This window comes from Coffea arabica, chromosome 1c, assembly GCF_036785885.1.
Source record: "Coffea arabica cultivar ET-39 chromosome 1c, Coffea Arabica ET-39 HiFi, whole genome shotgun sequence".
Taxonomy (NCBI): domain Eukaryota; kingdom Viridiplantae; phylum Streptophyta; class Magnoliopsida; order Gentianales; family Rubiaceae; genus Coffea; species Coffea arabica.
In genome coordinates this window covers 872,947-884,776 of record NC_092310.1, presented here as the reverse complement: position 1 = coordinate 884,776, position 11,830 = coordinate 872,947, and the positions used below count along the sequence as shown (strand labels likewise).

At 37.0% G+C, this 11,830-nt stretch overlaps 1 protein-coding gene across 1 annotated transcript; it reads left to right on the top strand.

Annotated features, from left to right (window-relative positions):
• The first annotated feature begins 7,294 nt into the window (after window positions 1-7,294).
• LOC113734634 (G-type lectin S-receptor-like serine/threonine-protein kinase SD3-1) lies at window positions 7,295-10,645 on the top strand. The gene has a single exon (XM_027261287.2). The coding sequence runs from the start codon at window positions 7,886-7,888 to the stop codon at window positions 10,316-10,318; it is 2,433 nt and encodes an 810-aa protein (XP_027117088.2). The 5' UTR covers window positions 7,295-7,885; the 3' UTR covers window positions 10,319-10,645.
• The last annotated feature ends 1,185 nt before the right edge of the window (window positions 10,646-11,830 follow it).

Here is an 11,830-nt window from a genome sequence, read left to right as displayed (position 1 = left end):
TAAAAGGTATGGATACTGGGTAGGGGCTGACTTAGCAACCAACTGGCCCAATTCCATCCTAAGTTGAGAGGACTGTGGATTGAAAAAGTTGTGTTATTGTTGATTGGGCTGGGAGAGAATATCCTATTTGATTGCATTGGGTAAGGATGCACCAAAGCCTAGCCAAATAAAAACGTTTTGGGCCGAATATTTTCAATTTGCAATTTTTTTTTTGGGCTAAGTTGCAAGAAATTACATGTATCAATTTACAAATCTTGTGTTATCCAGTCTTGCATCTTTCAGCGGATAAGCAGATTATACCTTGTGGACGTTTTCAAAATACTAAGTAGCACTAACCATTTAACAAAGCTATACCACTAAAGTATCAATAGATGAGAAAATAACCCCGCCTTCTTGTTCTATTAGCATTTTGTTTGGGCAGAAATATTACAATTTCCACTCTAGTTGCTTAGTGATGATGATTAAAGTGGATCGGAGGGTTGGATCAGGGGAAGGGTAACTCGAACAGGAAAATATTCTCCTCAAATAAAAGAACTTTACAGGGGACGGGTTGGATCGGAGGGTAAGATAGGAAGGATTGTAAATAGAGGTTCTTAGACTCGAGAAAAAAAATAAAATATTTTTTTAAAAAAAAAGAAACTTTACACAATGGATTATTTGCAATTTTCATCTCCTTTGATGTCTTAAAGTGGCTTAACTTGTGAATGGGCAAAAGTCCAAGCAACAAAAAGCTTAAAGTGGCTAACTACTAAATGGGCTTTTGTGTTTTCTCAAAAACCAAAAAGAAAACTCTTTTATTTTTTTGTTTTACCAGAAAGAAAACCATAGGTATCTCAAGAGAATCCATCAAAGGCACCTAATAGATTTTTTTTTTTTTTTTAAATAAGGCACCTAATGGATTGAAGATAGATTCCAGGATGACACTGAAACCAAAGAGAAATGTGAAGTTATGAACATCTTCTTTGTAATGTGTTCTTTTTAAGAATGGAATGTCCTTTTTAAGGCAGGTAGCACTTGTTTTATAATCAAATAAACTAGACAAAAAGTGTTGAGAGATTTCTAATTAGTAGGAGATTACTTAAAATGCAAATTCAAACCCTATTATTTGGATTGGATTATTGAATTTATACGTTCATTGATACACCTATTACTTTCTTTGAATGGTAAAAATCAGTATTACCATGTCCATGTCAGATTGAATGCATTAAAGTCCAATGATTATGCAGATTCACAAGTACTCTTACGAAGGAGAAGGAGAGAAAATTCATTCCGTCACTCTGATGATTTTTGTCAAGGCTTATAAGGAAAAGTTATCTGACTGACCTATGAAATGCATAATCCTACTTACAAGTGAAGAAAATAAATTGATTTAAGAAGGGTAATTTTTGATAATTTCTTATAAAAAAATTACTCGTATAGCATTAAAATTTGAGCCCTCGAGTTAACATCAACATGAAATTCTTGTTTTCCTCAAAAAAAAAAAAAAAAAATTTCCCTGTGTCCCATTTTGACAGTCTTAGTTTTTTTTCACACAATTTTAGAAAAAGTAGTTAATTTTGTTGGAAAAATAAAATTAGATTGTTATTTTTCTAAAATACCCTTACATTAAATAAATTTGGCTTTTCATATATCAATATGTTTTGAAAAATCTAAATGCATTAAATGGGATAAAGTTATATTCAATATTAACAATCTATATTAACTAAGGTAATTTATAGTAATAACAACTTACATTAAATAAGGATATTTTAGACAAATTAAAAGACAACTACATTCTTCAATTGAAAAGTGGATCATAATTTGAAATAGATGAAAAAGAAAAATAAGACTATCAAAGTAGGACCCATGTTTTTAAACTCGGACCGGACCGGCCGGTCCGACCGGTTCAACCGGGAACCGGTCAAGTGTCCGGTCCGAGCTGCTCTAAAAACTCGGATGACAGAAACTCGGCCAAGCCCGGGTCAAAACCGGGTTTGACCGGAAACCGGTAAAACCGATAAGAACCCGGTTTTTTTGTTTGCCCTTTTTGTTGCCTTTTTTTTTTTTTTCTTTGCCCATCTAAAATCCTCCTGATCTCTCACCTCTCTAAAACCCATTTTCACCTCCTCAGCTCCTTCAATTTAGCCACCACAATCAGTGCTTGATATCGTTTTCTAAATAAGATTTAATCTTAGATATGGGGAAAATACCAAAAAAAAAAAAAAAAAAAGAGATGAAGAAAAGAGCAGATTGAAGAAAAAAGATAAAAGTTTGATTATTTGTTAGTTTTGAAAATAAATACCTAAGGATATAAGAATGGAAATCCTGAAAAGAAATAAGAAATAAGAATGGAAAAAAAAACTCAAAAAAAAAAACGAAAAGCAGAAAGAATGGACAAGACTAGCTTGTCCACTTTGTTCTTGAAGTTGTAGTTAGAACCCAGAACAGACAAGACTTCAATGTCTATTGTAAAGCTTACTCTTGCACTGAATCCATATCAAGAGAACTAAAAAATCAACAGCATTGTCAAAAATTCGCTGGAAAAACTTAAAGATTGCTCAACCTCTTCGAATTCGTCCATCTCAAAACACAGGGGAAATGTTTCTCAAAACATTCGGAGTGGCTGCCTAAGAGCTTTTGCCACCGATGGCCTTGAGACTTGAGAGCTTATGCGGCCTTCTATGTTCTATCCTTCTTTGGATTTTTTTTAAAAAAAAAAAAGAAAAAGAAAAAAGGAAGAGTGGAATGAACGGAGAACAGGAACAAGAAAAGGTTGCACTAGTTTAGAAAAGCCTTTGTCGGCGGTTAGAGGTAAAGGAGGAAGGAATTGGGGGAATATTAATGTAGGGTTCAAAAAGCTTTTTCAATATTGTATTCTAACCCCTTGGATATTGAAAAACTATTAACATACCTAAAAATGTTTCATAGTCTATAAATATTCTCCACAAATTTAACTTTGAACTTGTAAATATGCATTAAATTATATGAATTACTATTTGATTGTTCTAATTTCTTTGCACTTTCTTGTTAAACAGCTTTGAAACATCAAACACATATGTATACACCTTTATTGATATTAGCATGCTTTTAGATATTTTACATAATATTTTAATTTCAAAATAATTTTTATTAATAACATTGAAGTTATGACAAATCTAAACTTATGAAGTTGTAAACCACCAATTTAAAGATAAATTTTATATCTTATTTTGATTAAATATTATTAATAAATATTTATGACATATTTATGATGTCATTTAATTTGACCCCGGTTGAACCCGGTCGAACCCATTGACCTCTGACCCCTGAGCTCAGCCGAGTCAATATCCGGTCCGAGTCTGAAAACATAGAGTAGGACGAAGAAAATAAAGAGAGAGAGAGAGAGAGAAGAAACAACAGGAGTTCGAAAGGGAACAGAACAAGGCACACAGACATTAAAAATGTGGATTTTGGAATGTGAAAGATGAGAGTAGTAATTGGTTTGGTGGCTCCTCTTGTACAAAATGCTACAGAATACAGCTAAGGGAAGCCGTGGCCGTGTTATAATATTGGGAGTTGGGACCTCAGCTTTAGATGCTGGGAACGGAGCGGAGTGGTCTCGACTCTCGACACGCAAGCGTGGACCTTTGTCTGTTTGCATGCAAACGAGTCCCCAGAAGATCTACATTTTCTGCACAAATCTCAAAAGTGAAGCCTCCTCCTGCCCCCTCCCCCCCCCCCCCCCCCCCCTTTGCCATTTCATTCTGCCTGTTTCTTTCTTTCAGCTTTTTTATTTTTTTTTTCTTTTTGTGGTTTCATTTTTCAACAACTTCCTTGGCTTTGTTTCCACCTTCCAAGGTATACAAGCTTTCCTTTCCTGGTTTGCTCAGCCTAACTACTAATCCGGTAACTTTTTCTTTTTTGTATTATTTATTTTTTCTTTTGCCTAGGGAGTAGGGACTTGGGTAGCCAGTTATTTGCAACAAGGGCAATGTTTTTTAAAATTGGATCGGACCGATCGGTTGAACCGTGAACCGGCCATATTTTCGGTCCGATTCAATTAAAAAATCAAAAAATTAATTGAACTGGTAAAAATCAGAAGGTTCAACAAGTTTTTATTTTCTAAAATAAATATTTTAGTTTTATTTATAATTCTTAATACTAAAATGAATTAAAAAATTATTAAATCTCTGAACCGTGGTCGAACCAATCGAATCGTGAATCGGAAGGTTTTCCTGTTCACTCTCCAATCCGAATTTAAAAACATTGACAAGGGATAGGCACGGTTGTTAGAAAGAGACAAGGGCAATCGTCCCAAACAATCTACCGTCCGAATTTAGTCATCAGTGTAGATTTTGAAGATGTATGACTCAGATCACGTAATTTTGACGTAATTGACGTGTACAATCCTATATAAACGGCAGTTGGTTATAACATGACTATTATAAAACTGTACAACTAATTTGTGACGAATTACAACCTACTTGAAAAGTATTACACCATTTATACATGATTGCATTGACAATTATTTGTACCCCGCTATCCTTACTTCTTCAACATAGTAGACTAGGATTACTTCTTCAACATAAGGTGTTGCAGCATTATTAAGTGTTGCATTATTGTGAAACTTGGAAAGCTTGCTATCAAATGTTATGCTTAATAGACGGGTTTTGTATTGCTTTTGTGCAATAACCTACCTCACGGTTGTTATGTCAACTGGTGAATTATTATCAATCATGTAGCTGCATTAAACAAGGCGTGTCCTCCATATAGACGTAGACAATATCATCACTCAATATCTTATCATTTTAACTATTCCAAAATTTTGAAATTTGAAATGTGAAATTAATACACCCTCTTCCCACATTTTGTCTGATATTGCACTTGCTATACACAAACATTTGTATTACCTCAAGAAATGAACAAATTCCTCTGCACTTGTTCCTAAACTCTGAAAAAGTTCAAGAGAAACCAATGCTTGTTCCTAATCAAATATTAGTTTACAAAAACTAACTGCTCCTAGAATAGTTGGCCACTAAAAGAGTATTAGAAAAGTAAGTAAGTTTTTGAAAAGTAGGTACTTCAAAGATGGCCCACTGCTTGAGTGCAAGACCCCCAAAAACGCATCCTGGATTTGGCAAAGTTTGATGAGTGCCAGAGAGGTAATTAAAGTTGGGTGCAAAAAAAGGATAGGAAACGGAAGAGGGACCAACATTTGGAAGGACAGCTGGATCAACAACAACAGTGGAGGTAGGATCCAAACCCAGGAACCAGAGGGATGTAGTTTACAAAAGGTATCACAACTCATTGCTCAGCATAGATGGAATAGAGTGCTAATATTCAAAGTGTTTAAGAGGGAAGATGCAGAAAACATCCTCAATATCCCATTAAGCTTAGCAGAAAGAGGAGACTGTTTGATATGGAAACACTGCAACACAGGTCAATACACTGTAGCATCTGGCTACAAATATCTGCAGGAAGAGAAGAGGAAACGAAGGGAAGAAAGGAACAAAGGAACAGGATGCAGCTATCATCAAACAGATAGGAAACTATGGAAGAATCTTTGGAAGTTACCTATCAAATATAAATTGAAAATATTTGTGTGGAAGTGCATCAATAATGGAATACCAACAAAGGCTCAAATCTTCCATAGAACAAGAAGAGGGGAACCAATATGCTGCGGATGTGGAGAAAAAGAGGAATCAATTGAACACTTACTGCTGCAATGCAAGATAGCAAAAGGAATATGGAAATTTGCATTAGTTAACTGGGACGGATTGGAAGACTAAACAGGCTGTTTCAAACAATGGTGGACCTCCATGATGTTGCATGCAAGAACCAGGAAAGAAGGGGATGATCACATAGCACTAACTGTCAATGTGCTGTGGCAAATTTGGAAATCGAGAAATGACAGAATTTTCAAATCAGCACAACAACATCCCCTTAAAGTGAGTGAAAAAGCTGCTAAGGAATGGAAAGAGTACCAGGAAGCATTGCAGCAACGACCAAGGAAAAGTACAGCAGAAACAAGAAGGCAAGAAGAGACCAATCGAAGAGAGCAAACTTGCTCAGATGTGGTAACGTTAAAGCTGGCAACTCAACACCAGATTGGAAACAACTCCTTTGGCATAGGCATCACAGCTGTGAATGGTGCAAGCCAAGGAATTGCAGCCTGGTCGCTAAAGGAAAGACAAGCAGGGAACAAGGCTCAGGACAATGCAGAGGCTGTGAGGCTTTGTATGATCAAAGCAGCAACAAAAGGATGGCAAGACATCAAGATACGAATTGAGGATAGAAAGCTACTTGATCAAATACGAGCTGGAAAAGCCAGAAGTTTGGAGTTAGCCACTATAATTGAGGACATTCAGAAAATGACTTCATGGTTTCGAATGTGCTTTTTTGATAGGTTAAATGAGGACATTGATAGTCTGTGCTATAGTTTGAGCAAAATTGCTCTTCTAAACTTTTGTGATATGGAGTGGAATTACTCCACCCCAGAGTGCTAAATGCACTATTGTTAAAATAGGAGCCCTTGCTCCAACAGTGTATAGCTTGGTTGTGATATAAAATTTCTAACGTTTCGGAAAAAAAAAAAAAAAAACTAAAAGAGTATTAGAGCTCTACTTGAGTGTTGATTTGCATTCTAAAAAATCCAAACTTCTCTGAAAAGTTCGCCAGCAAGTGGTTGATAGTGGTTTAGTCCCCTCCGAGTTCCTTTTGGATCTCTTTAGATCCCTCCCTCTTTCTAGTATAGAGTAGGAGTATGTCTACAATAAATTCTATTATGTCCAAAAAAAAAGAAAAAAGTATTAGTTTACAAAAAAAGGTAAAAAAAAATAGTATTTTAAAAAATTTAAATATTTTTAGTTAATTTGGTTTCATTCCCCTTCATTTTTGCCCATTTTTAAGCGGAAACAATAATTCAACAAAACAACTACATCTTTTTCTTCTGTATTCATTCTTTTCCCTTCAGAAAGTTAACCCAAACAACAAAAATCAAATCTCTCGAATTCCTCTCTTTCCTTTTCCCTCCCGTTCCCCCCGTTCGAAACGGTGCCTTGATTGCTAGTGGTTGGTTTTGCTTGTCAAACCCAAGGGCATAAGCTCAGTTCATGCAGTAGTGTATTTATCTTTTGCTCCTTAATTTTGACATCAGCCTTAAATTCTAAAGAGATATACCGAAATGTAGGAGTGCTACCAATCAATTTTCCAGCTCTGAAACTATGTATTACTATCAATTTCCCTTCTGTTCTTGAATTTCCTACATTCTTTTTTTGGGGCCAGGTTGTGCTTGGCTGGAGCATTTGCTGATTCTATTTATGAAAGTTTTGACGAGTTAAAACCGTGGGTCCAAACATTTACTCCTGTTGACATGCAATATTCCATCATTGCACATCTTGACCCCAAGATAAAGGAAAGGCATAAACATTACCAAAATGAGAGGGAGGGAAAAGGGAAAAGAAAGGCAGAGAATAAAACAGTCAGTAATTAGTAATCCAAGAAAATGTTTGAATCGGCCTAATCCGAAAAAGACAGACGCCTCGAGTTACAAAAGTGAGAGCAAAAGTTCTCTACTTTTGAGCATAAGATACTAGATTAGTGCTTCCAAAAAGCGGCGAGTGCTGTCTTTTCGGCAGTGGGATATTGAGAATAAGGCAATCAGAATCTTGTTACCTGAAAAGATGCTAACTGGTCACAGTTGAATCTTTGTTTCTTTGTTTGTTACAATTCTTGCTCCAACAAAGATTCATTTCAGTTGCTCTCTCTTTTATGGAGAAAAGGCCAACGCACTTAAGACACTTTTTATCCTTCATATCCACCTCAGAAGTTGCTTCAAACACACCTCATCCGTTTATTTCTAGTGTTACTTTGCTCTGTTGAAAGAATCTCCCATACCCTGAATTTTCAGCTTTTCCTTGCAGTTGAAATGTTTCTTTCTGCTGTGGAAATCAAACATTTTTCAGGTAAGAGCAATCTAATTTGTTTTTATGGATGGTTTAGTACTGTTTCAGTAGTAGTAGTAGTGCTGTACTTGTGTTCTGCTTTAAGTGTGCTTTGTGATGATTTTACCATGGTTTCCGTCCCTCTTGGTTTTGAGATTAATGGGATGGACCAAAGCAAGAACTGGGTGTCTGAAAATAGGGTTTTTGCATTTGGATTCTTGGAAAAGGATGGCGATGATGATCTTGATAGCTATGCAGTTGGGATTAGGTATAACTTAGGAAATATAACTGTAAATTTGCCTGTTTGGACTGTTGGTGGGGGCATTAAAGTTTCTAGAAACTCCAGCATTAGGCTTGACATGGATGGCAGACTAGTTTTAGTTCAATTCCCTAATGGAAATCCTGTATGGAGTAGTAATACCTCCACTTTGGGTGTTGCAAAAGCTAGTCTTTTGAACAATGGAAATTTGGTTCTTTTGGATGGTAAAGATAAGGTGTTGTGGGAAAGTTTTGGTAGTCCAACAAATACTTTACTTCCTGGTCAGTCTCTCTGTTATCCTCAAAATCTTAGAGCCCTTTCAAAAAAATCAACATTAAGTTACTATAGTTTGGTAATTAGCAAATTTGGTGAGCTAGCACTAGTTTGGGAGCATAATGTGACCTACTGGAGGAGCCAGTTAAGCTCCTCTGTGATTGTAAAGGAAGCAAGATTTGGTCCTAATGGAGTTTTGGGGCTGTCTGATAACAATGACAAAGTTTTCTGGTCTGTATCAAGTAAGGATTTTGGAGACCCTTCAGTTACTTTGAGACACCTTACTATCGACCAAGATGGCAACTTGAGAATTTACTCTTGGGACAATGTGAACCAGTGGAAAGTAGGATGGCAAGCAGTGGGGGATCAGTGCAGCGTGTTTGGTTCTTGCGGTTTGTATAGTGTCTGTAAATATAATTCTTCTGGCCCTGTTTGTGGTTGCCTGTATTCTGGATCCTCTGAAGGTGGAACCACTTCTGCTGTAGTTGATTCAAGTGGTTCAGGGTGCCAAAAAATGGTGGATTTGGGGAACTGTAGAATGCATCCCAGCATGGTTGATATGAAACAAACAGTTCTTTATGGCCTTTATCCACCAAATGATGTTAACCTGTTTTTGAGCCAGAATGATTGCAAGAACTACTGCTCAAATGATTCAACCTGCATTGCAGCTACATCGATGAATGATGGTTCAGGACTCTGCACTGTCAAAAGAACAAGCTTTATTAGTGGTTATAGCACTCCTTCTGCTCCTTCCACTTCATTTTTGAAGGTTTGTTCTGTTCCACAAGCAGTTGCAGCTCAAGGTGTGAACCCCCATGATGATGGAGGATTAGTTTATTCGTCAATTGGCAGAAACAAAGCTGGTAGAGGAAACATCAGGGTGTTCATTGGGGCAATAGCACTGATCGTTTTTATAACGGTCTCAATTGTTGTTGGCATGGAGATGTTTGCGTTTTGGCTTTTGCGCCGGAGAGGACAACTTAAAGCTCAAACACGTATTCCATTTGGAAAGGATGCTCAAATGAACCCACATTACAGTGCTCTCGTCAGACTTAATTTCGAAGAGATAAGGGAACTGACTGACAACTTTGCAACTCCACTTGGACCTTCTCATTTCAAAGGTACCCTTCCGAACAAAACAGTCATAGTTGCTAAAATGTTGAATGATGTTGCTGTTCCTGAGAAGGAATTTCGAGTTGCTGTTTCTGCCTTGGGTGGGACGCACCATCGAAACTTAGTAGCCATAAAAGGTTTCTGCTTTGAACCAAAACATAAACTGCTTCTGTACGAGTATGTTACCAATGGATCACTGGATCAATGGTTGTTCAGCTCTGAGGAGGATGTAAACAGAAGGATTTGGGAACAAAGACTGCATATTGCTGTTGGAATTGCACGTGCTATTGCTTACCTCCACACGGAGTGTCAACAATGCATAACTCATGGGAACCTGAAGCTAGAGAACGTCTGTCTTGATGAAAATCTTGTCCCTAAGTTGACAGATTTTGGATTAAGGACTTTACTCTTCAAGGAAGCAGCATCTTCTTCGGAAACGGCATCAGAGAAGGACATATACATGCTTGGACAACTATTGTTGCAGATTGTTACCTGCAAAAGGGTTGTGAATGGGAAGAATTTGCAGCAAGTGCTTGATGAGTTGTCTCAAGAACAAAATTTTGGTGACATTGATGATCTAAAAGCAGTGGAAAGAGTGGTGAAAATAGCAATGTGGTGTATGCAAATTCAGCCATATTTGAGACCTTCCATAGGCGAAGTAGTTAAGGTACTGGAAGGCACGCTTTCAGTTGACGGACCCCCATCAGGTTTTGTGTTTAAGCATGACAACATGGATCATGGTGAAACTGCAGTAGAGGGAGAAGAATTCTAGAGAAAGCTACCTCGAGCTTAATAGGAAGGCAATCGTAACTGTATGTGGTTCTAACCTCCATGTTTTTTAGCTAGAGTTTATCCTTCTATGTGAGTTCGAAATTTTGCTAATGAACCACCCCAGAAGGTAACTTTACCAATGCTTTGTAGCCTTGGAATTCTAATGATAGAGTCCAGTTTTGTAATTTAATTCCGTGAACTATGTGTATCAGTTATATGTCAACACTAGAACATGTAGTGTATTTTATCATGCGCGATGACTGCTTTTGGTTGAATACACGCTTAACTCACAAGGAAATACACGGTATCTCTCAATGTTTTAGATGGATTCCTTCTCCTGAATTACCATACCGGCATTTTACACCTTGATTTGCCCTGAATGGATGTCAAAGCTATTAGCCTTTCCATGTTCAGCTTTAGCATTTAGAGAAGTGTTTCATGCTGAGATATTCATACAAGTGAGTTTGAGCATAGCCCTAAAGACACAGTGTCTTTGGTCATTTCTTATAGTTCTGTGCATCATTTTTCCTTTCAGTTTTATGTGCTGAAGAAACAGTCTTGGTCACAGGAACAGCACGCATTGGTTGCCATGCATTGCTACTAAATGGCTGATCATAATTCATTCCATGATCTATTCAACTAGCTAAAGGATCTCCAGTTAAGCATCCTTTTAAGGAATAATAGACGACTCCACAGGTCGATTGATCACAGGTTGTAGCATCTGATAAATGAATTGTAGGAGCCACCTTCCAATTTGTTTGTGTTCTAGGACAGATTAATTGTTACTGCTCCACAATCCACACCCTCATCACCTTACACCACACAGATTGGATTTGATCAATCCCTTTAAATCTGTCAAGGATGATATATCCAGCAAAATTAAATATGACAGAGACACCTCACTAACAATAATGTTTGAGCATCTATGTGATCTGCATTCTACAGTGGTCAAAATTCTGCTCTACTTGATCCTTTCCTCAGCAAATGCTGTCATGCTATGGTTTCATTGACTACCGGACAGCTTAAATTTCTTTGCCACTTGATCACCAGACAATTTTTTCCTTGAAAGCTACACTGCTTAAAGGTTGATGTCCTGCAAATCCGTTCATCATCTTCCTTTTTCTTGAATTAATAATAATGGACTAAGATGTTAGTGACCCCATTTTAAACAAGAAATCAGTTGAAGTCACCTTTGCTTGATTACAAGAAGCGTTTGCAAAATATATTATTATTATCAACATCAATTACCTTGAAATTGCATGCTTCACCATTTCTTCTCATGGATGAGATTGCCAACAAAAACAAGGAGAAAAATCTTAAAGTGGTAGTCTAAATGGGCTCTAAGTCTCAAATCCGTATCATCTATTTATGTTGAGGTACCAAGTAGCACCTATACTTCAGCATTAATTGAAGAAGGAATTTTTGACCAAAGTGCTTTTACATAAATAGAGGAGAAGAAACTAAGGGCTATCTTTTCAAATAATCTGAGCCGTTGGAGTGAAATTTTTATTCT